The sequence below is a fragment of the Entelurus aequoreus genome, linkage group LG12 (genome assembly GCF_033978785.1).
Source record: "Entelurus aequoreus isolate RoL-2023_Sb linkage group LG12, RoL_Eaeq_v1.1, whole genome shotgun sequence".
Lineage (NCBI taxonomy): Eukaryota > Metazoa > Chordata > Actinopteri > Syngnathiformes > Syngnathidae > Entelurus > Entelurus aequoreus.
The window spans coordinates 59,499,157-59,525,858 of NC_084742.1; the positions used below are offsets into that span (position 1 = coordinate 59,499,157).

General features: G+C 37.8%; 2 protein-coding genes across 6 annotated transcripts in view; one reads left to right on the plus strand and one right to left on the minus strand.

Annotated features, from left to right (window-relative positions):
- celf2 (cugbp, Elav-like family member 2) overlaps positions 1-26,702 on the plus strand; it is a 436,380-nt gene that overhangs the window by 57,150 nt on the left and 352,528 nt on the right. For all 5 annotated transcript variants that reach the window (XR_009828099.1, XM_062066320.1, XM_062066321.1 and 2 more), the window contains exon 2: positions 19,284-19,319. Coding sequence is in view for 4 of the 5 variants with exons in the window: in XM_062066320.1 (XP_061922304.1) it covers positions 19,284-19,319 (36 nt within the window). In the remaining variant the exon portion in view is untranslated. The remainder of the gene's footprint in view (positions 1-19,283; positions 19,320-26,702) is intronic.
- On the minus strand, positions 13,935-15,225 carry LOC133662903 (uncharacterized). Its single transcript, XM_062067092.1, has 2 exons — positions 14,395-15,225; positions 13,935-14,306 (listed from the first exon to the last, which is right to left on the minus strand). The coding sequence occupies exons 1-2, from the start codon at positions 14,944-14,946 to the stop codon at positions 14,136-14,138; spliced, it is 723 nt and encodes a 240-aa protein (XP_061923076.1). The 5' UTR covers positions 14,947-15,225; the 3' UTR covers positions 13,935-14,135.

Below are 26,702 nucleotides of genomic sequence, written 5' to 3' on the forward strand. Positions count from 1 at the left end.
AAAAAAATGTTGGTACCCGTACTGGTACCAAACTATTGGTATCGGGACAACCCTAGACACAATCCAAACAACCTTCCCTAATCATGATACAAAAAATTGTGGATATTCTTAAACATTTCTACAGTTTGTCCCTCATAATGTGTACAAAATAATAGGTGTATAAATGACACAATATGTTACTGCATAGACTAATTAGGAGTCTTTGTTTGTTTACTTACTACTAAAAGACAAGTTGTCTAGTATGTTCAGTATTTTATTTAAGGTCTAAATGACAATAATAAACATATGTTTCATGTACACTAACATTTTTTGTTCAAATAAGGACAATAATGACATTGAAAAGCACCGAAAGTATCGAAAAAAATGTTGGTACCCGTACTGGTACCAAACTATTGGTATCGGGACAACCCTAGACACAATCCAAACAACCTTCCCTAATCATGATGCAAAAAATTGTGGATATTCTTAAACATTTCTACAGTTTGTCCCTCATAATGTGTACAAAATAATAGGTGTATAAATGACACAATATGTTACTGCATAGACTAATTAGGAGTCTTTGTTTGTTTACTTACTACTAAAAGACAAGTTGTCTAGTATGTTCACTATTTTATTGAAGGACTAAATGACAATAATAAACATATGTTTCATGTACACTAACATTTTTTGTTCAAATAAGGACAATAATGACATTGAAAAGCACCGAAAGTATCGAAAAAAATGTTGGTACCCGTACTGGTACCAAACTATTGGTATCGGGACAACCCTAGACACAATCCAAACAACCTTCCCTAATCATGATGCAAAAAATTGTGGATATTATGAAACATTTTTACAGTTTGTCCCTCATAATGTGTACAAAATAATAGGTGTATAAATGACACAATATGTTACTGCATAGACTAATTAGGAGTCTTTGTTTGTTTACTTACTACTAAAAGACAAGTTGTCTAGTATGTTCAGTATTTTATTTAAGGTCTAAATGACAATAATAAACATATGTTTCATGTACACTAAGATGTTTTGTTACAATAAAGACAATTATGACATTTTTTTTGTGGTCCCTTTTATTTAGAAAAGTATCGAAAAGTACAGAAAGTATCGAAAACAATGTTGGTACCTGTACTGGTACCAAACTATTGGTATCGGGACAACCCTAGACACAATCCAAACAACCTTCCCTAATCATGGTGCAAAAAATTGTGGATATTATGAAACATTTTTACAGTTTGTCCCTGATAATGTGTACAAAATAATAGGTGTATAAATGACACAATATGTTACTGCATAGACTAATTAGGAGTCTTTGTTTGTTTACTTACTACTAAAAGACAAGTTGTCTAGTATGTTCACTATTTTATTTAAGGACTAAATGACAATAATAAACATATGTTTCATCTACACTAACATTTGCTGTTCAATTAAAGACAATAATGACATTTTTTTTGTGGGTCCACTTTATTTAGAAAAATATGGAAATACATTTTGGGAGCGGTACTAAAATATGGGTATGGGAGACAACCCTAGTCGGCACAAATGAAAAGTTAAGTGTGTTGCTATTTAAACATGTTATCTTAGAACAGTGATTCTTAAAAAGTAGTACGCCCCAAAAAAATCACTTCATTTAAGTACAGTGTTTTATCTTCCTGTACACAAACACAGTGTTACTGTTCAAACTGTGTGTAATGTTGTAAAATATGAAATATACTTTCATCACATTTTGAATAATAGGCTAGTGAGACTGATTTGGTGGATTTAAAGATTCATTCTTTATAAATGTCAACCTGCTTAGTAAAGGTATTGTATTGTGTATATTATATGACGATGTATATTTGTGCATAAACTGTGTGCTTCCAGGGATGACCTTGTTGCAGAACACACTCTGATATTAACAAAAGAAACAATGATGTTTTTCTATAAATAAATAAATAAATACTGCCTTGTTTTTAATGAGTACTTGGGCCTACTATGCTACAATATTTGATTGTTGGTCATTACGGTGGCACTTGGAATGTGCAAAGTGTTCTTCTGAGGTGGTACCTGCTGGAACACGTTTGAGAACCTGCTTGAGGAGAGGTGCTAGAATTGACTGATAATATTCATCCTTTCATAACCATCAGTCCTTTATTTTGCTCCATGGCGGCCATGTTTTTATGCTTATATTGCTCACATTTTACTGGCGTGTGCTCGTCTGTCCCCTAAAGGTGTGTACTGAACTTGGTGGAGACTCCTCCAAACACCTGGAAGTTACATTGGGTGTTTTGTAGCAAATCAATCTGATCTATGGCAGTGATTAGTGGCACGAGGCCTTCAAAGACGTCTGTAAATATGGACTCTTTATTGAGTCGGTGGCGCTTGCAATGTGTTTTGTGAGGTGGTACTTGCTGGAAGAAGTTTGAGAGAGTGCTAAGACATGCTAGAATCCACTGATATCCTCATCCTTCTACAAACCCCGTTTCCATATGAGTTGGGAAATGGTGTTAGATGTAAATATAAACGGAATACAATGATTTGCAAATCCTTTTCAAGCCATATTCAGTTGAATATGCTACAAAGACAACATATTTGATGATCAAACTGATAAACTTTTTTTTTTTTTTTTTGCAAATAATCATTAACTTTAGAATTTGATGCCAGCAACACGTGACAAAGAAGTTGGGAAAGGTGGCAATAAATACTGATAAAGTTGAGGAATGCTCATCAAACACTTATTTGGAACATCCCACAGGTGTGCAGGCTAATTGGGAACAGGTGGGTGCCATGATTGGGTATAAAAGTAGATTCCATGAAATGCTCAGTCATTCACAAACAAGGATGGGGCGAGGGTCACCACTTTGTCAACAAATGCCTGAGCAAATTGTTGAACAGTTTAAGAAAAACCTTTCTCAAGCAGCTATTGCAAGGAATTTAGGGATTTCACCATCTACGCTCCGTAATATCATCAAAGGGTTCAGAGAATCTGGAGAAATCACTGCACGTAAGCAGCTAAGCCCGTGACCTTCCATCCCTCAGGCTGTACTGCATCAACAAGCCACATCAGTGTGTAAAGGATATCACCACATGGGCTCAGGAACACTTCAGAAACCCACTGTCACTAAATACAGTTGGTCGCTACATCTGTAAGTGCAAGTTAAAGCTCTACTATGCAAAGCGAAAGCCATTTATCAACAACACCCAGAAACGCCGCCGGCTTCTCTGGGCCCGAGATCATCTAAGATGGACTCATGCAAACTGGAAAAGTGTTCTGTGGTCTGACGAGTCCACATTTCAAATTGTTTTTGGAAATATTCGACATTGTGTCATCCGGACCAAAGGGGAAGCGAACCATCCAGACTGTTATCGACGCAAAGTGTAAAAGGCAGCATGTCAATCAATCAATCAATGTTTATTTATATAGCCCTAAATCACAAGTGTCTCAAAGGGCTGTACAAGCCACAACGACATCCTCGGTACAGAGCCCACATACGGGCAAGGAAAAACTCACCCCAGTGGGACGTCGGTGAATGACTATGAGAAACCTTGGAGAGGACCGCATATGTGGGTAACCCCCCCCCCCCCCTCTAGGGGAGACCGAAAGCAATGGATGTCGAGTGGGTCTGACATAACATAGTGAAAGTCCAGTCCACAGTGGATCCAACACATCAGCGGGAGTCCAGTCCACAGCGGGGCCAACAGGAAACCATCCCGAGCGGAGACGGGTCAGCAGCGCAGAGATGTCCCCAACCGATGCACAGGCTAGTGGTCCACCCGGGGTCCCGACTCTGGACAGCCAGCACTTCATCCATGGCCACCGGACCTATGCAACTCCCCCTCGCAAGGGACAGGGGAGAAGAGGAGAGAAGAAAAGAAACGGCAGATCAACTGGTCTAAAAAGGGGGGGTCTATTTAAAGGCTAGATTATACAAATGAGTTTTAAGATGGGACTTAAATGCTTCTACTGAGGTAGCATCTCTAACTGTTACCGGGAGGGCATTCCAGAGTACTGGAGCCCGAATAGAAAACGCTCTATAGCCCGCAGACTTTTTTTTGGCTCTGGGAATCACTAATAAGCCGGAGTTCTTTGAACGCAGATTTCTTGTCGGGACATATGGTACAATACAATCGGCGAGATAGGCTGGAGCTAAACCGTGTAGTATTTTATACGTAAGTAGTAAAACCTTAAAGTCGCATCTTAAGTGCACAGGAAGCCAGTGCAGCTGAGCCAGTATAGGCGTAATATGATCAAACTTTCTTGTTTTTGTCAAAAGTCTTGCAGCCGCATTTTGTACCATCTGTAATCTTTTAATGCTAGACATAGGGAGGCCCGAAAATAATACGTTACAGTAATCGAGACGAGACGTAACGAACGCATGAATAATGATCTCAGCGTTGCTAGTGGACAAGATGGAACGAATTTTAGCGATATTACGGAGATGAAAGAAGGCCGTTTTAGTAACACTCTTAATGTGTGATGGTATGGGGGTGTATTAGTGCCCAAGACATGGGTAACTTACACATCTGTGAAGGCACCATTAATGCTGAAAGGTACATACAGCTTTTGGAGCAACATATGTTGCCATCTAAGCGCCGTCTTTTTCATGGACGCCCCTGCTTATTTCAGCAAGACAATGCCAAGCCACATTCAGCACGTGTTACAACAGCGTGGCTTCGTTAAAAAAAAAAGAGCGCGGGTACTTTCCTGGCCCGATTGCAGTCCAGACCTGTCTCCCCATTGAAAATGTGTGGCTCATTATGAAGCGTAAAATACCACAACGGAGACCCCCTGCTGAAGCTGTACATAAAACAAGAATGGGAAAGAATTCCACTTTCAAAGCTTCAACAATTAGTTTCCTCAGTTCCCAATCGTTTACTGGGTGTTGTTAAAAGGAAAGGCCATGTAACACAGTGGTGAACATGCCCTTTCCCAACTACTTTGGCACGTGTTGCAGCCATGAAATTCTAAGTTAATTATTATTTGCAAAAAAAAAAAAAATGTTTATCAGTTTGAACATCAAATATGTTGTCTTTGTAGCATATTCAACTGAATATGGCTTGAAAAGGATTCGCAAATCATTGTATTCCGTTTATATTTACATCTAACACAATTTCCCAACTCATATGGAAACGGGGTTTGTAGAAACTTTTGTAGTTTATTAGCTGGAGAGACATTATTTGCTCAATCTGATCCATGGCAGTGATTAGTGGTACGAGGCCTTCAAAGACGTCTGTAAATATGGACTCTATATGATGTGTGTGTAACGTTACAGGAGCCACAAATATGAAATACACTCGTTAAACAGAACCTCTGCCTCGTTTTAATGCATACTTGGGCCTATTACGCTACTTTATTTGAATGTCGGTCATAATTGTCCTAGAATTGTTGTCGTCGTGTTTGTTGGCAACATCCACCAGCGTTTGTGCCACCAGTTTTGAATTAGTCCTTCTAACATCGCAGCAATTTGGCTTCTCATTTGCATGCGGCGCCAAACGCCTTCCGCACGCCGCTTCTTGACCCCGCCCCCTCGCCGTGCGCACCCTCTAAATTGGATCAGCACCGGCGGCAGAAAGCGAACGCCACGCAATCTCATCTTTTTAGAGCGCGGATGAATCCCGAGAGGCGAGCGACATCACGAGCACGCGGGATTCCTCCGTCGGGCTATTAGTCGCCTTTGGAAGGCGGGAAAAATCCATCAGCAGAACTTTGAAGCTCCTCCTCCTACTCAGCACTTTGTGTGTGTATGTGTGTGTGTGTGTGTGTGTGTGTGTGTGTGTGTGTGTGTGTGTGTGTGTGTGTGTGTGTGTGTGTGTGTGTGTGTGTGTGTGTGTGTGTGTGTGTGTGTGTGTGTGTGTGTGTGCCCGTGTCATTGCTTCCTATGTTTAGGGATGGGCGACATGGCCTAAAATGTCACAATAGCGCGTGGTTGCTGTTGGCGTGACCCCAGGTCTCAGAGAAGGTAGGCGGAGTGCAGATAAGGAGGTCGTGTTTCAATTTGGACTAGACGGGTAAGAAAATGGGAAGGGCACAATAGACCAGTGCTTCTCAAGAATTCAAGCATTTTGCGCCCACCTCCGATGATGATAGCTGTAGCGATGTTAGCGGCAGCGCGCGGTTAGCGTGGCGTTAAGTGAGGCCCGGCGTGTCAGCGGAGGAGGCGTTCTGTCACGCTGACAGATGGCGTGCTCGTCTTTAATGTGACGTCTTGTCATCGTCGCCATTTGCTGCTGAGTGACATCACTTTATCACCTCCTCTGTAAGTCTGACACTTAATTAACTTCACACTTAATACTCTACTAACTTCACACTTAATACTCTGCTAACTTCACACTTAATACTCTGCTAACTTCACACTTAATACTCTATTAACTTCACACTTAATACTCTACTAACTTCACACTTAATACTCTACTAACTGCACACTTAATACTCTACTAACGTCACACTTAATACTCTACTAACTTCACACTTAATACTCTACAAACTTCACACTTAATACTCTACAAATTTCACACTTAATACTCTACTAACTTCTCACTTAATACTCTGCTAACTTCACACTTAATACTCTGCTAACTTCACACTTAATACTCTACTAACTTCACACTTAATACTCTGCTAACTTCACACTTAATACTCTACTAATTTCACACTTAATACTCTACTAACTTCACACTTAATACTCTACTAATTTCACACTTAATACTCTACTAACTTCACACTTAATACTCTACTAACGTCACACTTAATACTTTACAAACTTCACACTTAATACTCTACTAACTTCACACTTAATACACTGCTAACTTCACACTTAATACTCTACTAACTTCACACTTAATACTCTACTAATTTCACACTTAATACTCTACTAACTTCACACTTAATACTCTACTAATTTCACACTTAATACTCTACTAACTTCACACTTAATACTCTACTAATTTCACACTTAATACTCGACTAACTTCACACTTAATACTCTACTAACTTCACACTTAATACTCTACAAACTTCACACTTAATACTCTACTAACTTCTCACTTAATACTCTGCTAACTTCACACTTAATACTCTGCTAACTTCACACTTAATACTCTACTAATTTCACACTTAATACTCTACTAATTTCACACTTAATACTCTACTAACTTCACACTTAATACTCTGCTAACTTCACACTTAGTACTCTACTAATTTCACACTTAATACTCTACTAACTTCACACTTAATACTCTACTAATTTCACACTTAATACTCTACTAACTTCACACTTAATACTCTACTAACGTCACACTTAATACTCTACAAACTTCACACTTAATACTCTACTAACTTCTCACTTAATACTCTGCTAACTTCACACTTAATACTCTGCTAACTTCACACTTAATACTCTATTAACTTCACACTTAATACTCTACTAATTTCACACTTAATACTCTACTAACTTCACACTTAATACTCTACTAACTTCACACTTAATACTCTGCTAACTTCACACTTAATACTCTACTAATTTCACACTTAATACTCTACTAACTTCACACTTAATACTCTACTAATTTCACACTTAATACTCTACTAACTTCACACTTAATACTCTACTAATTTCACACTTAATACTCTACTAACGTCACACTTAATACTCTACTAACGTCACACTTAATACTCTACAAACTTCACACTTAATACTCTACTAACTTCTCACTTAATACTCTGCTAACTCCACACTTAATACTCTACTAATTTCACACTTAATACTCTACTAACTTCACACTTAATACTCTACTAACTTCACACTTAATACTCTGCTAACTTCACACTTAATACTCTACTAATTTCACACTTAATACTCTACTAACTTCACACTTAATACTCTACTAATTTCACACTTAATACTCTACTAACTTCACACTTAATACTCTACTAATTTCACACTTAATACTCTACTAACTTCACACTTAATACTCTACTAACTTCACACTTAATACTCTACTAATTTCACACTTAATACTCTACTAATTTCACACTTAATACTCTACTAATTTCACACTTAATACTCTACTAATTTCACACTTAATACTCTACTAATTTCACACTTAATACTCTACTAACTTCACACTTAATACTCTACTAACTTCACACTTAATACTCTACTAATTTCACACTTAATACTCTACTAACTTCACACTTAATACTCTACTAACTTCACACTTAATACTCTACTAACTTCACACTTAATACTCTACTAACTTCACACTTAATACTCTACTAACTTCACACTTAATACTCTACTAATTTCACACTTAGTACTCTGCTAACTTCACACTTAATACTCTACTAATTTCACACTTAATACTTTACTAATTTCACACTTAATACTCTACTAATTTTACACTTAATACTCTGCTAACTTCACAATTAATACTCTACACTGCTAACTTCACACTTAATACTCTACTAACTTCACACATAATACTCTACTAACTTCACACTTAATACACTACTAACTTCACACTTAATACTCTACTAACTTCACACTTAATACTCTACTAATTTCACACTTAATACTCTACTAACTTCACACTTAATACTCTGCTAACTTCACACTTAGTACTCTACTAATTTCACACTTAATACTCTACTAACTTCACACTTAATACTCTACTAATTTCACACTTAATACTCTACTAACTTCACACTTAATACTCTACTAACGTCACACTTAATACTCTACAAACTTCACACTTAATACTCTACTAACTTCTCACTTAATACTCTGCTAACTTCACACTTAATACTCTGCTAACTTCACACTTAATACTCTATTAACTTCACACTTAATACTCTACTAATTTCACACTTAATACTCTACTAACTTCACACTTAATACTCTACTAACTTCACACTTAATACTCTACTAACTTCACACTTAATACTCTACTAATTTCACACTTAATACTCTACTAACTTCACACTTAATACTCTACTAATTTCACACTTAATACTCTACTAACTTCACACTTAATACTCTACTAATTTCACACTTAATACTCTACTAACGTCACACTTAATACTCTACAAACTTCACACTTAATACTCTACTAATTTCACACTTAATACTCTACTAACTTCACACTTAATACTCTACTAATTTCACACTTAATACTCTACTAACTTCACACTTAATACTCTACTAATTTCACACTTAATACTCTACTAACTTCACACTTAATACTCTACTAACTTCACACTTAATACTCTACTAACTTCACACTTAATACTCTACTAACTTCACACTTAATACTCTGCTAACTTCACACTTAATACTCTACTAATTTCACACTTAATACTCTACTAATTTCACACTTAATACTCTACTAACTTCACACTTAATACTCTACTAACATCACACTTAATACTCTACTAACGTCACACTTAATACTCTACTAACTTCACACTTAATACTCTACAAACTTCACACTTAATACTCTACTAACTTCTCACTTAATACACTGCTAACTTCACACTTAATACTCTACAAACTGCACACTTAATACTCTACAAACTTCTCACTTAATACTCTGCTAACTTCACACTTAATACTCTACTAACTTCTCACTTAATACTCTGCTAACTTCACACTTAATACTCTACTAACTTCACACTTAATACTCTGCTAACTTCACACTTAATACTCTACTAACTTCACACTTAATACTCTACTAACTTCACACTTAATACTCTACTAATTTCACACTTAATACTCTGCTAACTTCACACTTAATACTCTACTAATTTCACACTTAATACTCTACTAACTTCACACTTAATACTCTGCTAACTTCACACTTAATACTCTACTAACTTCACACTTAATACTCTGCTAACTTCACACTTAATACTCTACTAACTTCACACTTAATACTCTACTAACTTCACACTTAATACTCTACTAACTTCACACTTAATACTCTACTAACTTCTCACTTAATACTCTACTAACTTCACACTTAATACTCTACTAATTTCACACTTAATACTCTACTAACTTCACACTTAATACTCTACTAACTTCACACTTAATACTCTGCTAACTTCACACTTAATACTCTACTAATTTCACACTTAATACTCTACTAACTTCACACTTAATACTCTACTAATTTCACACTTAATACTCTACTAACTTCACACTTAATACTCTACTAATTTCACACTTAATACTCTACTAACTTCACACTTAATACTCTACTAACTTCACACTTAATACTCTACTAATTTCACACTTAATACTCTACTAATTTCACACTTAATACTCTACTAATTTCACACTTAATACTCTACTAATTTCACACTTAATACTCTACTAACTTCACACTTAATACTCTACTAACTTCACACTTAATACTCTACTAATTTCACACTTAATACTCTACTAACTTCACACTTAATACTCTACTAACTTCACACTTAATACTCTACTAACTTCACACTTAATACTCTACTAACTTCACACTTAATACTCTACTAACTTCACACTTAATACTCTACTAATTTCACACTTAGTACTCTGCTAACTTCACACTTAATACTCTACTAATTTCACACTTAATACTTTACTAATTTCACACTTAATACTCTACTAATTTTACACTTAATACTCTGCTAACTTCACAATTAATACTCTACACTGCTAACTTCACACTTAATACTCTACTAACTTCACACATAATACTCTACTAACTTCACACTTAATACACTACTAACTTCACACTTAATACTCTACTAACTTCACACTTAATACTCTACTAATTTCACACTTAATACTCTACTAACTTCACACTTAATACTCTGCTAACTTCACACTTAGTACTCTACTAATTTCACACTTAATACTCTACTAACTTCACACTTAATACTCTACTAATTTCACACTTAATACTCTACTAACTTCACACTTAATACTCTACTAACGTCACACTTAATACTCTACAAACTTCACACTTAATACTCTACTAATTTCACACTTAATACTCTGCTAACTTCACACTTAATACTCTGCTAACTTCACACTTAATACTCTATTAACTTCACACTTAATACTCTACTAATTTCACACTTAATACTCTACTAACTTCACACTTAATACTCTACTAACTTCACACTTAATACTCTACTAACTTCACACTTAATACTCTACTAATTTCACACTTAATACTCTACTAACTTCACACTTAATACTCTACTAATTTCACACTTAATACTCTACTAACTTCACACTTAATAATCTACTAATTTCACACTTAATACTCTACTAACGTCACACTTAATACTCTGCAAACTTCACACTTAATACTCTACTAACTTCTCACTTAATACTCTGCTAACTTCACACTTAATACTCTACTAATTTCACACTTAATACTCTACTAACTTCACACTTAATACTCTGCTAACTTCACACTTAATACTCTACTAATTTCACACTTAATACTCTACTAACTTCACACTTAATACTCTACTAATTTCACACTTAATACTCTACTAACTTCACACTTAATACTCTACTAATTTCACACTTAATACTCTACTAACTTCACACTTAATACTCTACTAACTTCACACTTAATACTCTACTAACTTCACACTTAATACTCTACTAATTTCACACTTAATACTCTGCTAACTTCACACTTAATACTCTACTAATTTCACACTTAATACTCTACTAATTTCACACTTAATACTCTACTAACTTCACACTTAATACTCTACTAACATCACACTTAATACTCTACTAACGTCACACTTAATACTCTACTAACTTCACACTTAATACTCTACAAACTTCACACTTAATACTCTACTAACTTCTCACTTAATACACTGCTAACTTCACACTTAATACTCTACAAACTGCACACTTAATACTCTACAAACTTCTCACTTAATACTCTGCTAACTTCACACTTAATACTCTACTAACTTCTCACTTAATACTCTGCTAACTTCACACTTAATACTCTACTAACTTCACACTTAATACTCTGCTAACTTCACACTTAATACTCTACTAACTTCACACTTAATACTCTACTAACTTCACACTTAATACTCTACTAATTTCACACTTAATACTCTGCTAACTTCACACTTAATACTCTACTAATTTCACACTTAATACTCTACTAACTTCACACTTAATACTCTGCTAACTTCACACTTAATACTCTACTAACTTCACACTTAATACTCTGCTAACTTCACACTTAATACTCTACTAACTTCACACTTAATACTCTACTAACTTCACACTTAATACTCTACTAACTTCACACTTAATACTCTACTAACTTCTCACTTAATACTCTACTAACTTCACACTTAATACTCTACTAACTTCTCACTTCATACTCTACTAACTTCACACTTAATACTCTACTAACTTCACACTTAATACTCTGCTCTCATTACTGCTAACAAGAGATTAGCATGTGACATTGACATTATTGATTAGCTAACAGGTTGTTTTCATTCTCAATGCCAAACAAACAAACAAAGCTTCAATTATTGCCAAGTTGTCTCAGTCATGTGACGAGCATAGTCACATGACCTCATTTGCATACAACGGCACATCTTCAGCGACATGCTAACACATGCTAACTTCTCAATGTCACACCTTGAGACGAAGTGACAACTCCTGAGGGTGTGAAGGTGTTTTTAATCGTGTTTTAAACGTGTTTTTAAACGTGTTTTAAATGTGCGTGTTGATTGCTGGGGGAGTGTGTGCGTTTAAAAAGTGTGGATGCTGAAAGGAGGACGTGTTAAAAGCGGCGTGGCGCCAAGACATAACTTGGTATGTGACACTTTGTTCTCTAATCCCGCAGCAACACACCTTGCAGTCGTATAACTTGCTATGTGACACCAGCTAACTGTTAGCATGGTAGCGCTAGCATGCTACCGTTAAAGTGCAAGCTTTTTGAGCTAATTTTGCAACCGTTTAACCCTACAGTCATTTTACCTGGTAAGTTACACTTGTGTATGTGAAACAAGCTAACTGTTAGCATGTTAACGTTAGCATGCTAGCATGCTACCATTAAAGTGCACACTTTTTGAGCTAATTTTGCGACTGTTTACCCTACAGTCATTTAACCTGGTATTACACTTGTGTAACTTACCAGGTAAAATTAGAAACTTAAAAATTAGGAAATTAAAAAAGTTAGCACCAAAAGTGCTAACTTTTTTTTAGCTAATTTTACACTTTTTACTCTAATTCCCCAGCCATACACCTTAGAGCAGTGGTCCCCAAACTTTTTGACTCTTGGGCCACATTGGGTTAAAATAATTAGGCCGGGGGCCGGACTGTATATATGTGTGTGTATATATATATATATATATATATATATATATATATATATATATATATATATATATATATATATATATATATGTATATATATATATATATATATATATATATATATATATATATATATATATATATATATATATATATATATATATATATATCTTTCTGATTTGCCTGAGCGGCTAGGAGACACTGAGAGTAACAAGCGGTAGAAAATGGATTAGAAAGGACAGATCTTAAAAAATAATAAAATAACCCTCGTGTTGTCCTCATTTCCTGTATACACCCCGTGTTCTCTGGGTCAAAATGACCCGTCTTCACTAAACCCCTAATATAAGCAGCTTAATTGAATTCAAACACCAAATTTAATCTTGCTTGAAGAAACAACTTGTCATTCACCACAAAATGTGTGAATAACTGAGTTTTCCCTCTTCAATACATTTCTATAGCTTAAGAAAAGCAAAAAAAATGTGCGTTTTGAATGCATTTTTATTCATCCCAATGACTCAGTTTCTTTCTTTTCTGTCTCCAGTGAACAACTGAAGACAATGTACAATACAAAAATATGAAAAATAACATAACCCATTCAACTAATTAACTAATTAACTAACCCTAATTGGCACATGTAGGGCAGTATGCAAGTGTGCAGCCTTTGCAGATATATTTCTTACACCTGCAGCACACAGTATGTGTTTTACAGTCCTTCTTTTGAGGGCAGAACTGACATTCTTCCTCTTACTTGCCCTAGCTGGGGATGTGGCGGTGGTAGCTGCATCCTCAGGTTGATCAGGAGCTCCATGCACTCTGAATAGCTTTCACAACTGCTGCTGAGGCTTCTGTGCGGGGGACTTGCTTCCTTCTTTCAATGAGTGGAATTACAAGTGCCTTTCCCAGCTGCTCCAGGAACACCCTCCTCTTGTTCTGCTTACGAGACATCCATGTCGGGTTGATCTCTCTCTAAATCACAAAGGCATTGTAGGAGAAAACATCAATGATGTTGTGGAAGATGACCAGTCATCCTTCTGTAGCTGTATGTTCCAATCACCTTATCTAGGTTGTCCACACCTCCCTTGTTGTGGTTGTAGTCTAGGATGATGACTGACTTCCTGTACTCACCATCGCTAACGTCACCATCTGTGTGCAGTGTGCTCAGAAGAACTACATTGTCCCAGACCTCTCTTATGGCTGCAAGTTTGTCTGTCACACGTCTTGCTGGTTTTGACTCACGGTCATCAAATGGTATCAGTCTTGAGTAGGTGTGAAAGAGTTTGAGTGGCATTGTGGCTCGGAAAATTGGCCTTCCACTCTCTGCATCCCATAGACTGGTTGCAGCCTCACCTCGGGACCTGTATACACCGGCTAAGATTAGCAGCCCTAAGTAGGCCTGCAGGTCAGTCTCATCCATCTTTTTCCAGCTGTCTCCATATTTGTGAAAACCCTCCAAATTTGTCATCTCCAGGATTATTCTTTCAATTGCTGGTGTGATAAACAGGTAGAATGTAGAGACAATGTCATGGGCATGAGAAACGGCATACCTTGTGGGTCTTGGGGTCATCTTTATGATGTTTTGTTCTGGCATGCCTGCCTTGATGGTCATATGCTGCTGAGGACCAGGTTATTTTGCCATTTTTTGAAAGGATAGTCTCTCTTTCAGCTTCAGGGTTTTCTTCTTTGTCTGAAGATGATTCATCATGCTCTGGGTTGTATTCCTCCCCATCTTCTTCTTCTGATACATCCTCCGCTTCCTCTTCTGAATCAGAGTTGTCTTGCTGGACATCTGAAAAAATCAGCTCTAGAGCTTCTTCAGCGGTATAACGACACTAATGGCTTCAGCACAGACATCATTCGGAGCTCTGCTACTGTTGGACTATAACAACTAAAACATTTGAGCATTCTGTGATGTATAAATAACTCTGTGACTTTGATTTCAACACTTTGTGACTCACGGGTCATTTTGACCCGAAGACCACCTTTGTACATTTTTTTGTACAGCTTACATGGTAATGTGAATAAAAGCAACATTTCACTTTTTCTACTGTTGGTGCCAAACTAGGAAAAGTCATAACATTTCAAGTTAGAAAAATATCGTTTAGGGGATTTTTTGGGGGTTTTTAACACAGTGGCGGGTCAAAATGACCCAAGGACAACAGGAGGGTACTAGTTTGGGGACCCCTGCCTTAGAGTCATATAACTTGGTATGTGACACACGCTAACTGTTAGCATGCTGACGTTAGCTTGCAAACATTAGCGTGCTAACTTTTTGAGATCGTTTTGCAACCGTTCACACCAGAGTCATAAAACGTGGTATGTGACACTTGTTAGCTGTTAGCATGCAAACGATAGCATGCTGGCAAGCATGCTAAGTTTTTCATCTAATTTTACACTTTTTTCTCTATTTTTGCAACCATACAACTTAGAGTCATATAACTTGGTATAGGAAACATGCTAACTGTTATCATGCGAAAGGTTTGCACATACGCTAAATGTTAGCATTTTAATGCTAGCTCGCTCACATTTTAGGCTAGCTGTGTGGCTCATTTTGTACAGCCAGACACTCGGCACCATCTTAATTACTTCTTGTGTAATTTATTTTTATCCCATATTTGTTTCCACTACCGCACCTTAAATTGGAGTCCTTAATCTCGTTATATGCAAATATAATGACAATAAAGTCTATTCTATTCTATTCTAAAAGGTCCAGGGCACAGATAGCGGCTTCATATAAATGTTGTAGTTCTTAATTTTCCTTCAAGAAAGACAATATTCAAAAAGCCTTTTGACGATTGATTTCATATTTTTGCATGGGCATAAAAGTCAAAAGAATAAAAATATGCACGAAAGAAAAATGTCATGCCTTGATTTATACAGGGTTGGGGGTCAAAGGTGACGGCGAGGCATAATTGATGCTAATGACGACAAAGGGGCTTCAGATTACAGGTCAGAGGTCAGCCAACACGCTAATCACAACAGCGTCAGTCATGAAAGTTGTATTAGCCTTTAATGGCTCAAAGTTCAAAGGTCAGTATCTCAAGCGACCTGTTAGCGGCGGTATCGCCCCCCCGTATCGCCTCCAATATCAATACCCCTGCTGGTGGAGCAACGAACTACAGCGCCACGTAGGAATATAATAGTGTCAATAATGAAACATAGGGTGCTCCATTTACACGTGATTTCATTATTTATGGAATTTGGTAATGAGTGTGTGTGTGTGTGTGTGTGTGTGTGTGTGTGTGTGTGTGTGTGTGTGTGTGTGTGTGTGTGTGTGTGTGTGTGTGTGTGTGTGTGTGTGTGTGTGTGTCAGAGAGGACATAACAAGAGGAGTTGTGTGGCCACAGATGAAACGGACATGTGTGTGTCTTTGAAATGCAAAGAGCTGCTGTGATTGGCTTTTGTGTAGCAGAGGAGCACACACACACACACGAACACACACACACTCACTTGCACACATGCGTTATTAATGAGCGTATTGTTCAGTTATTATTTTATTTACTTCTGTGACATAAAACCTGAGCTAATTTGGTGCAGCCCTAGAAGTGTCCATATGTGCAGTGTGTGTGTGTGTGTGTGTGTGTGTGTGTGTGTGTGTGTGTGTGTGTGTGTGTGTGTGTGTGTGTGTGTGTGTGTGTGTGTGGGTGCGTACGTGCACCAGGGGACCAATTTATTTACATGCTCCAGAAGTAGAAGTGGGGATGAAACAAGGAGGAAAGAGCAGGGAATTATGGAAAGAAAACCCAGTGGATCGAAGGAGCTTCTTCACGCTTCCCAAGGACAAACAAGACCAATTTACCATTCTGACGTGTGTGTGTGTGTGTGTGTGTGTGTGTGTGTGTGTGTGTGTGTGTGTGTGTGTGTGTGTGTGTGTGTGTGTGTGTGTGTGTGTGTGTGTGTGTGTGTGTGTGTGTGTGTGTGTGTGTGTGTGTGTGTGTACAGTATAACAACTCCTACTGAGTGAAAGGTTTTGACTGACACCTTCTATTATATTATTATTTATTATGTTATTTGTATTGTTGATATTATTATTATTATGCTGCTTTTATAATAATAATAATAATAGATTGTATTTGTAAAAAGCACTTTACATTGAGTAAACAACCTCAAAGTGCTACAGTGTATTAAAAAAAATATACAAATAAAAAGATAATAAAAAATAAATACAAATAAAAACTAGAACAGCCAAATAGCTAAAACTAGTATGCATATATATTTTTTTAAAAAGGCTTTTTTTAAAAATAAAAAAAAAAGGGTTTTTAAGCCTTTTTTAAAAGCATCCACAGTCTGTGGTGCCCTCAGGTGGTCAGGGAGAGCGTTCCACAGACTGGGAGCGGCGGAGCAGAAAGCCCATTGTTCGTAGCTTTGTCCTCGGAGGTTGGAGGAGGTGCTACTATTATTATTGTGGCTGTTAATGGTATAATATACTACCGCCGTATGGTATAGCATGGTATACTGTAGCACTGTGTAGTGTGATATAGTATAGTATGGTATGGTATACGGTACATGCACTGCGTCCTTACTAGTCTGATGCAGTATGGTGTGGCATTTTACAGTGTGGTTTAGTATAGTATACTATGGTATGGTATACTATGTTAGTACTTTTCCCGTCCAAGAACAAACGTACAACATACAGTTCCAGGGGTGTACACAACAGGAAGCCCTAAAGAGGTAGGAAGGAAAATTAAACATGGGGAGAGGATGGTGTACTCTGGTATATCACAGTGTGGTATGGCATACACTGATATAGTATGGTATGGTATACTAAAATGTACTATGGAATAACGTAGTATGGGATGTTATACACTGATGTCGTATGGTATCGTAAAGTATACTGTAGTATACTATGGTATATTCAATATTATGGTACGGTGTACCATAGTTTAGTATGGTATAGTATAGTATAATATAGTGTACTATGGTATAGTATACTATTTTAGTACTTTTTCAGTACTTCCCGTCCAAGAACAAACGCACAACATACAGTTCCAGGGGTGTACACAACAGGAAGCTCTACAGAGGTAGGGAGGAAAAGTAAACATGGGGAGAGGATGGCGTGCTATGGTATATCACAGTGTGGTATGGCATACGCTGATATAGTACTGTATGGTATACTAAAATGTACTATGGAATAACGTAGTATGGGACGTTATACACTGATGTCGTATGGTATCGTAAAGTATACTGTAGTATACTATGGTATATTCAATATTATGGTACAGTTTACCGTAGTTTAGTATGGTATAGTATAATATAGTGTACTATAGTATACTATGGTATAGTAAATTATGGTATGTATACTATTTTATATTGTCGTATAGTATACAACGATAGAGTGTCGTATATTATGGTTTAATACTGTGTATATAGTAAAGTATAGTATGGTATGGTATACTATGGTATTGTTCGGTATGGCATAGTATGCTATTGTGTGGTTGTATGGTATGGCATACAATTGTATTGAATAGTGTGGTACAGTATACAGTGGTATGGTATAATATACTACGGTATAGTATACTGTGGTATAGTATACGATGGGATGGTATAGTATACTACTATTATATAGTGTGGTGTAGTATACTATGGTATATTATGGTACGGTATACTACTGTATTATATATTATCGTGTACTATTATAGAGTATACTATTATGGTGTAGTGTATTTTATGACATATAATGGTATTGTATAGTGTGGTATACTATGGTGTTGTATTTTATGTTATACTATAGTGTAGTATACCATGGCATAGCATAATATGGTATGGTATGCAATGATATACTATGGTATAGCATAGCATGGCATAATATGGTTTAATAGTATAGTACAGTGTAGTACCACATTGTAGTTTTGTATAGTACAGTATTCTATATTTGTGTAGTAATATGTACAGTGAGATAGTGTGTTACTTTTTTGTAAACAAGTGTTGTTTTCTTGTGTGTTGCAGGCAGGACGCCAGCGACCTCTCTGGACCGATACAAAGGTAAGGTCAGCCACTTCCTGTCTTCCACGCTTTGGCAAGTAGAAGAAGAAGATGAGAGCAGGATGAGAGGACCGCTGAGAAGCAAAAAGAGGAACACAGAGGGCAACAAGTGACAGGAAGTAGTCAACAAGTGACAGGAAGTAGTCAACAAGTGACAGGAAGTAGTCAACAAGTGACAGGAAGTAGTCAACAAGTGACAGGAAGACCACATCTTTAAATATCAATCAATCAATCAATCAATGATGTCATCATGGTGGTATTTAATGAATACTTAGGTCTACTACACTACTGTATTTAATGTTGTCATTATGGTGGTACTTAATGAATACTTAGGTCTACTACACTACTGTATTTAATGATGTCATTATGGTGGTACTTAATGAATACTTAGGTCTACTACACTACTGTATTTTAATGATGTCATCATGGTGGTACTTAATGAATACTTAGGTCTACTACACTACTGTATTTAATGTTGTCATCATGGTGGTACTTAATGAATACTTAGGTCTACTACACTACTGTATTTAATGTTGTCATTATTGTGGTACTTAATGAATACTTAGGTCTACTACACTACTGTATTTAATGTTGTCATCATGGTGGTACTTAATGAATACTTAGGTCTACTACACTACTGTATTTTAATGATGTCATCATGGTGGTACTTGATGAATACTTAGGTCTACTACACTACTGTATTTAATGCTGTCATTATGGTGGTACTTAATGAATACTTAGGTCTACTACACTACTGTATTTAATGTTGTCATTATGGTGGTACTTAATGAATACTTAGGTCTACTACACTACTGTATTTAATGCTGTCATTATGGTGGTACTTAATGAATACTTAGGTCTACTACACTACTGTATTTAATGCTGTCATTATGGTGGTACTTAATGAATACTTAGGTCTACTACACTACTGTATTTAATGCTGTCATTATGGTGGTACTTAATGAATACTTAGGTCTACTACACTACTGTATTTAATGTTGTCATTATGGTGGTACTTAATGAATACTTAGGTCTACTACACTACTGTATTTAATGTTGTCATTATGGTGGTACTTAATGAATACTTAGGTCTACTACACTACTGTATTTAATGTTGTCATCATGGTGGTACTTAATGAATACTTAGGTCTACTACACTACTGTATTTAATGTTGTCATCATGGTGGTACTTAATGAATACTTAGGTCTACTACACTACTGTATTTAATGTTGTCATCATGGTGGTACTTAATGAATACTTAGGTCTACTGCACTACTGTATTTTAATGATGTCATCATGGTGGTACTTAATGAATACTTAGGTCTACTACACTACTGTATTTAATGTTGTCATCATGGTGGTACTTAATGAATACTTAGGTCTACTACACTACTGTATTTAATGTTGTCATTATGGTGGTACTTAATGAATACTTAGGTCTACTACACTACTGTATTTAATGTTGTCATTATGGTGGTACTTAATGAATACTTAGGTCTACTACACTACTGTATTTAATGATGTCATTATGGTGGTACTTAATGAATACTTAGGTCTACCACATTACTGTATTTAATGATGTCATTATGGTGGTACTTAATGAATACTTAGGTCTACTACACTACTGTATTTTAATGATGTCATCATGGTGGTACTTAATGAATACTTAGGTCTACTACACTACTGTATTTAATGTTGTCATCATGGTGGTACTTAATGAATACTTAGGTCTACTACACTACTGTATTTTAATGATGTCATCATGGTGGTACTTGATGAATACTTAGGTCTACTACACTACTGTATTTAATGTTGTCATTATGGTGGTACTTAATGAATACTTAGGTCTACTACACTACTGTATTTAATGTTGTCATTATGGTGGTACTTAATGAATACTTAGGTCTACTACACTACTGTATTTAATGTTGTCATTATGGTGGTACTTAATGAATACTTAGGTCTACTACACTACTGTATTTAATGTTGTCATTATGGTGGTACTTAATGAATACTTAGGTCTACTACACTACTGTATTTAATGTTGTCATCATGGTGGTACTTAATGAATACTTAGGTCTACTACACTACTGTATTTAATGTTGTCATCATGGTGGTACTTAATGAATACTTAGGTCTACTGCACTACTGTATTTTAATGATGTCATCATGGTGGTACTTAATGAATACTTAGGTCTACTACACTACTGTATTTAATGATGTCATTATGGTGGTACTTAATGAATACTTAGGTCTACCACATTACTGTATTTAATGATGTCATTATGGTGGTACTTAATGAATACTTAGGTCTACTACACTACTGTATTTAATGTTGTCATCATGGTGGTACTTAATGAATACTTAGGTCTACTGCACTACTGTATTTTAATGATGTCATCATGGTGGTACTTAATGAATACTTAGGTCTACTACACTACTGTATTTAATGTTGTCATCATGGTGGTACTTAATGAATACTTAGGTCTACTACACTACTGTATTTAATGTTGTCATTATGGTGGTACTTAATGAATACTTAGGTCTACTACACTACTGTATTTAATGTTGTCATTATGGTGGTACTTAATGAATACTTAGGTCTACTACACTACTGTATTTAATGATGTCATTATGGTGGTACTTAATGAATACTTAGGTCTACCACATTACTGTATTTAATGATGTCATCATGGTGGTACTTAATGAATACTTAGGTCTACTACACTACTGTATTTAATGTTGTCATCATGGTGGTACTTAATGAATACTTAGGTCTACTACACTGCTGTATTTAATGTTGTCATCATGGTGGTACTTAATGAATACTTAGGTCTACTACACTACTGTATTTAATGATGTCATCTAGGTGGTACTTAATGAATACTTAGGTCTACTACACTACTGTATTTAATGTTGTCATTATGGTGGTTCTTAATGAATACTCAGTTCAGACTCTACGGCTACCCATGGTGCTTTGCATGTGTCAGTGCATCCTCCTTAAAGTGACAGCTCGTGTTGGGGGGGACGGAGATAAGGGGATTTAAAGGGCGGGGCTTAGACAGGAAGTAAACAAAGTAGCATGATGAGTCCGTTAAAGAGAAGGGGAAGGCGATATTAAAATGGCAGGAAGGAGACAATAAAGCGATTAGCGACCAGGGAGTGTGTGCGTGTGTGTGTGTGTCTGTGTGTGTGTGTGTGTGTGTGTGTGTGTGTGTGTGTGTGTGTGTGTGTGTGTGTGTGTGTGTGTGTGTGTGTGTGTGTCTTTTGTGCGGCTAATGTGCTTTGAAGCGCCACAGCTGATAATTGGCAGTAGCAGCATGTGATGTGACCTCTCCAGAGCACACACACACACACACACACACACACACACACACACACAGACACACACACACACACACACACACGGGTTTCTGTTTAGCGTATGAATAGGACAGGCACACGTGTGGACCTAGAAGGCCTAAACTTCCTCATTGGCAGGACAGCAGGTGTGTGTCTGTGTGTGTGTGTGTGTGTTCGGGCATCACACACACACACACACACACGCACACACACTTCCTGTTTACAGACAGCCAAGAGCATAATTACAAGGATGCTGACAATGTGGCGTCCTGGTACACTGCGTCCTTATTGCCGCATGACAAGTGCGCTCCCATCGCTGCGGCGCCGCTTCTGGCCCCGCCCCCCGCGGTGTCCCCGCCTCTGAATATGCATGAGTGCGGTGGGCATGGGTCCGGGGGCTGGGGCCTCCTTGGCAGTGACAGTCATCAGTGTTAAAGTCTCCTTCCTCGCCTCTAATTGATCCCCCAGCGAGGGAAGAGGAAATTGGAGTCCCCGACTGGTACCAGAACCTTTTCTGGCTGCCTTTTGAGGGCAGAAGTGCCGTGCTTGTTGTTTCCTGTCGCTCTTTATTCCCCGTCTCTTCTCGCTTGGCGTTCTTGTGGCGCCTCGCCTTGTCGCTGCCTCAGCAGGAAAGGCAGGGTTGGATCCGAATCCTTCTTGGCTTTTAATTGGCTCTTCATCTATTTTTCATCCACAGGCGTGAATTATGAAGAGTGCTTAACACACGCACACACACACACACACACACACACACACACACACACACACACACACACACACACACACACACACACACACACAAACACACACACACTCGAAAGCCGGTAGCCTTGTTATTTTTTTTTTTTAAAGAGCAAGAGTCGCTTATTCACCCACTCATCACGCGTACTTGATGAAGGTGAAGGTCGTTTCTATGGTGACGAGCCATCCCGACCTCAATGTGGGGTCAACACGTGCTAGGTCTCACACACACACACAAACACACACGCACACACACACACACACACACGCATGTCACAGCCAAAGTGTTACTTGCACAAAGACACAACGGGAACGCTGTGCCCCAGGTACCTCCTCCAGGTGATACCTGCATGTGTGTGTGTGTGTGTGTGTGTGTGTGTGTGTGTGTGTGTGTGTGTGTGTGTGTGTGTGTGTGTGTGTGTGTGTGTGTGTGTGTGTGTGTGTGTGTGTGTGTGTGTGTGTGTGTGTGTGTGTGTACTAGGGTTGTACGGTATGCCGGTATTAGTTCAGTACCGCGATACTAGTTCATCATATTCAGTACTATACCGCCTCTATAAAAGTTGAAATGATTTTAACGGGCATGACGGCGCATCGTCAGCAGAGGAGCATGTTGGGCAGCGCACACACACAGAGTACTTACAAGCAGACACAGTGTGTAGGCAGAAAAAGGGAGAACGGACGCATTTTGGTGTGAAAAGTCAAGATAAAGGTGAAGTTATAACACTGAAACACCCTCAGGAAGAGCTGCTTTAAGACATGGTTAGCTTGTTAGCGGCTAACATCCATCCTTTAGCTACTTCTAAATCACTAATCCTGGTCTCCATGGCGACAAATAATGTAAGTTTCTTACATGTAGCATTATCACTGGAGGATGAGGAATAGTTAAACATGCTTCACTACACACCGTAAGAGGATACAATAGCTCACCGGCGTCACAATGTAAACAAACGCCACATTTACTGTAATGATACCAAGTACAAGAGCGTGTCTAGTCGATACTACTATGATTATATTGATATTTTTTAACATCACAAAATATTTTTTCCTTTTTTTTTTCAATTCATATGATGTTTATAAAGTCAGTAAATACGTCCCTGGACACATAAGGACATTGAATATGACCAATGTATGATCCTGTAACTACTTGGTATCAGATCGATACCTAAATGTGTGGTATCATCCAAAACTAATGTCAAGTATCAAAGAAGAGAAGAATAAGTGATTATTACATTTTAACAGAAGTGTAAATAGAACATGTTGAAACATAAAATAAGCAGATATTAAAAGTAAATGAACAAGTAGATAAATAATCAATTTTTACAGTTTGTCCCTCATAATGTGTACAAAATAATAGGTGTATAAATGACACAATATGTTACTGCATAGACTAATCAGGAGTCTTTGTTTGTTTACTTACTACTAAAAGACAAGTTGTCTAGTATGTTCACTATTTTATTTATGGACTAAATGACAATAATAAACATATGTTTCATGTACACTAACATTTTATGTTACAATAAAGACAATAATGAAATTTTTTGTGGTCCCCTTTATTTAGAAAAGTATCAAAATACATTTTGGTACCGGTACCAAAATATTGGTATCGGGACAACCCTACCTCCAGGTGATACCTCTGTGTGTGTGTGTGTGTGTGTGTGTGTGTGTGTGTGTGTGTGTGTGTGTGTGTGTGTGTGTGTGTGTGTGTGTGTGTGTGTGTGTGTGTGAGTGTGTGTGTGTGTGTGTGTGTGTGTGTGTGTGTGTGTGTGTGTGTGTGTGTGTGTGTGTGTAATAGTTTTTATTCTCTCAGCTGCCAATGAGTTCCAGGTCAGTGATCTGAATCACATGCTGAAGACGACCCCCCCCCCCCCACCACCACCACCACCACCACCACCACCCCTCGACACACACACACACACACACACACACACACACACACACACACACACACACACACACACACATGTTGAGGTGGCAGGTGAATGTGTGCGCGTGTGTGTGTATGTGTGTGTGTGTGTGTGTGTGTGTGTGTGTGTGTGTGTGTGTGTGTGTGTGTGTGTGTGTGTGTGTGTGTGTGTGTGTGTGTGTGTGTGTGTGTGTGTGTGTGTGTGTGTGTGTGTGAGTGAGTGAGCTGGCTACAACCAACGACACAAGTGTATCAACTAGGGATGTCCGATAATATCGGACTGCCAATATTATCGGCTTATAAATACTTTAAAATGTAATATCAGAAATTATCTGTTTCGGTTACAAAATGATCAGTATTGGTTGTGAGCGTGAATGTTGTCTGTCTATATGTGTTGGCCCTGTGTTACCCCGCCTTCCGCCCGATTGTAGCTGAGATAGGCTCCAGCACCCCCCGCGTCCCCGAAGGGAATAAGCGGTAGAAAATGGATGGATGGATGGATGGTTTCAAAAAGTAAAATGTATGACTTTTTAAAAGGCCGCTATGTACACGGCCGTAGGGAGAAGTACATAATATATACGACTTTTCACACACACAAGTGAATGCAATAAATATTTGGTCAACAGCCATACAGGTCACACTGAGGGTGGGCATATAAACAACTTTAACACTGTTACAAACAAGAATGACAAACACATTTCGGGAGAACATCCGCACCGTAACACAACATAAACACAACAGAACAATTAACCAGAACCCCTTGCAGCACTAACTCTTCCAGGACACTACAATATACACCCGCCGCTATCCCCCCTCAACCCCGCCCACCTCCACCTCCTCATGCTCTCTCAGGGAGAGAATGTCCCAAATTCCAAGCTGCTGTTTTGAGGCATGTTAAAAAAAATAATGCACTTTGTGACTTCAATAATAAATATGGCAGTGCCATGTTGGCACTTTTTTTTCCATAGCTTGAGTTGATTTATTTTGGAAAAACCTTGTAACATTGTTTAATGCAGGGGTGTCCAAAGTCAGGTCATTTTTTAACGGCCCCACGGCACATTTTAAAAATACGATTGAAAAAAATTAAAAACATGATAAGTGGTAGAGGAGTTTGCGTGTCCCAATGATCCTAGGAGCTATGTTGTCCGGGGGCTTTATGCCCCCTGGTAGGGTCTCCCAAGACAAACTGGTCCTAGGTGAGGGATCAGACAAAGAGCAGCTCGAAGACCTCAATGAAAAATAAAAACTATGGACCCAGATTTCCCTCGCCCTGACGCGGGTCACCGGGGCCCCCCTCTGGAGCCAGGCCCGGAGGTGGGGCACGATGGCGAGCGCCTGGTGGCCGGGCCCGAAGAGGCAACGTGGGTTCCCCCTCCAATGGGCTCACCACCCATAG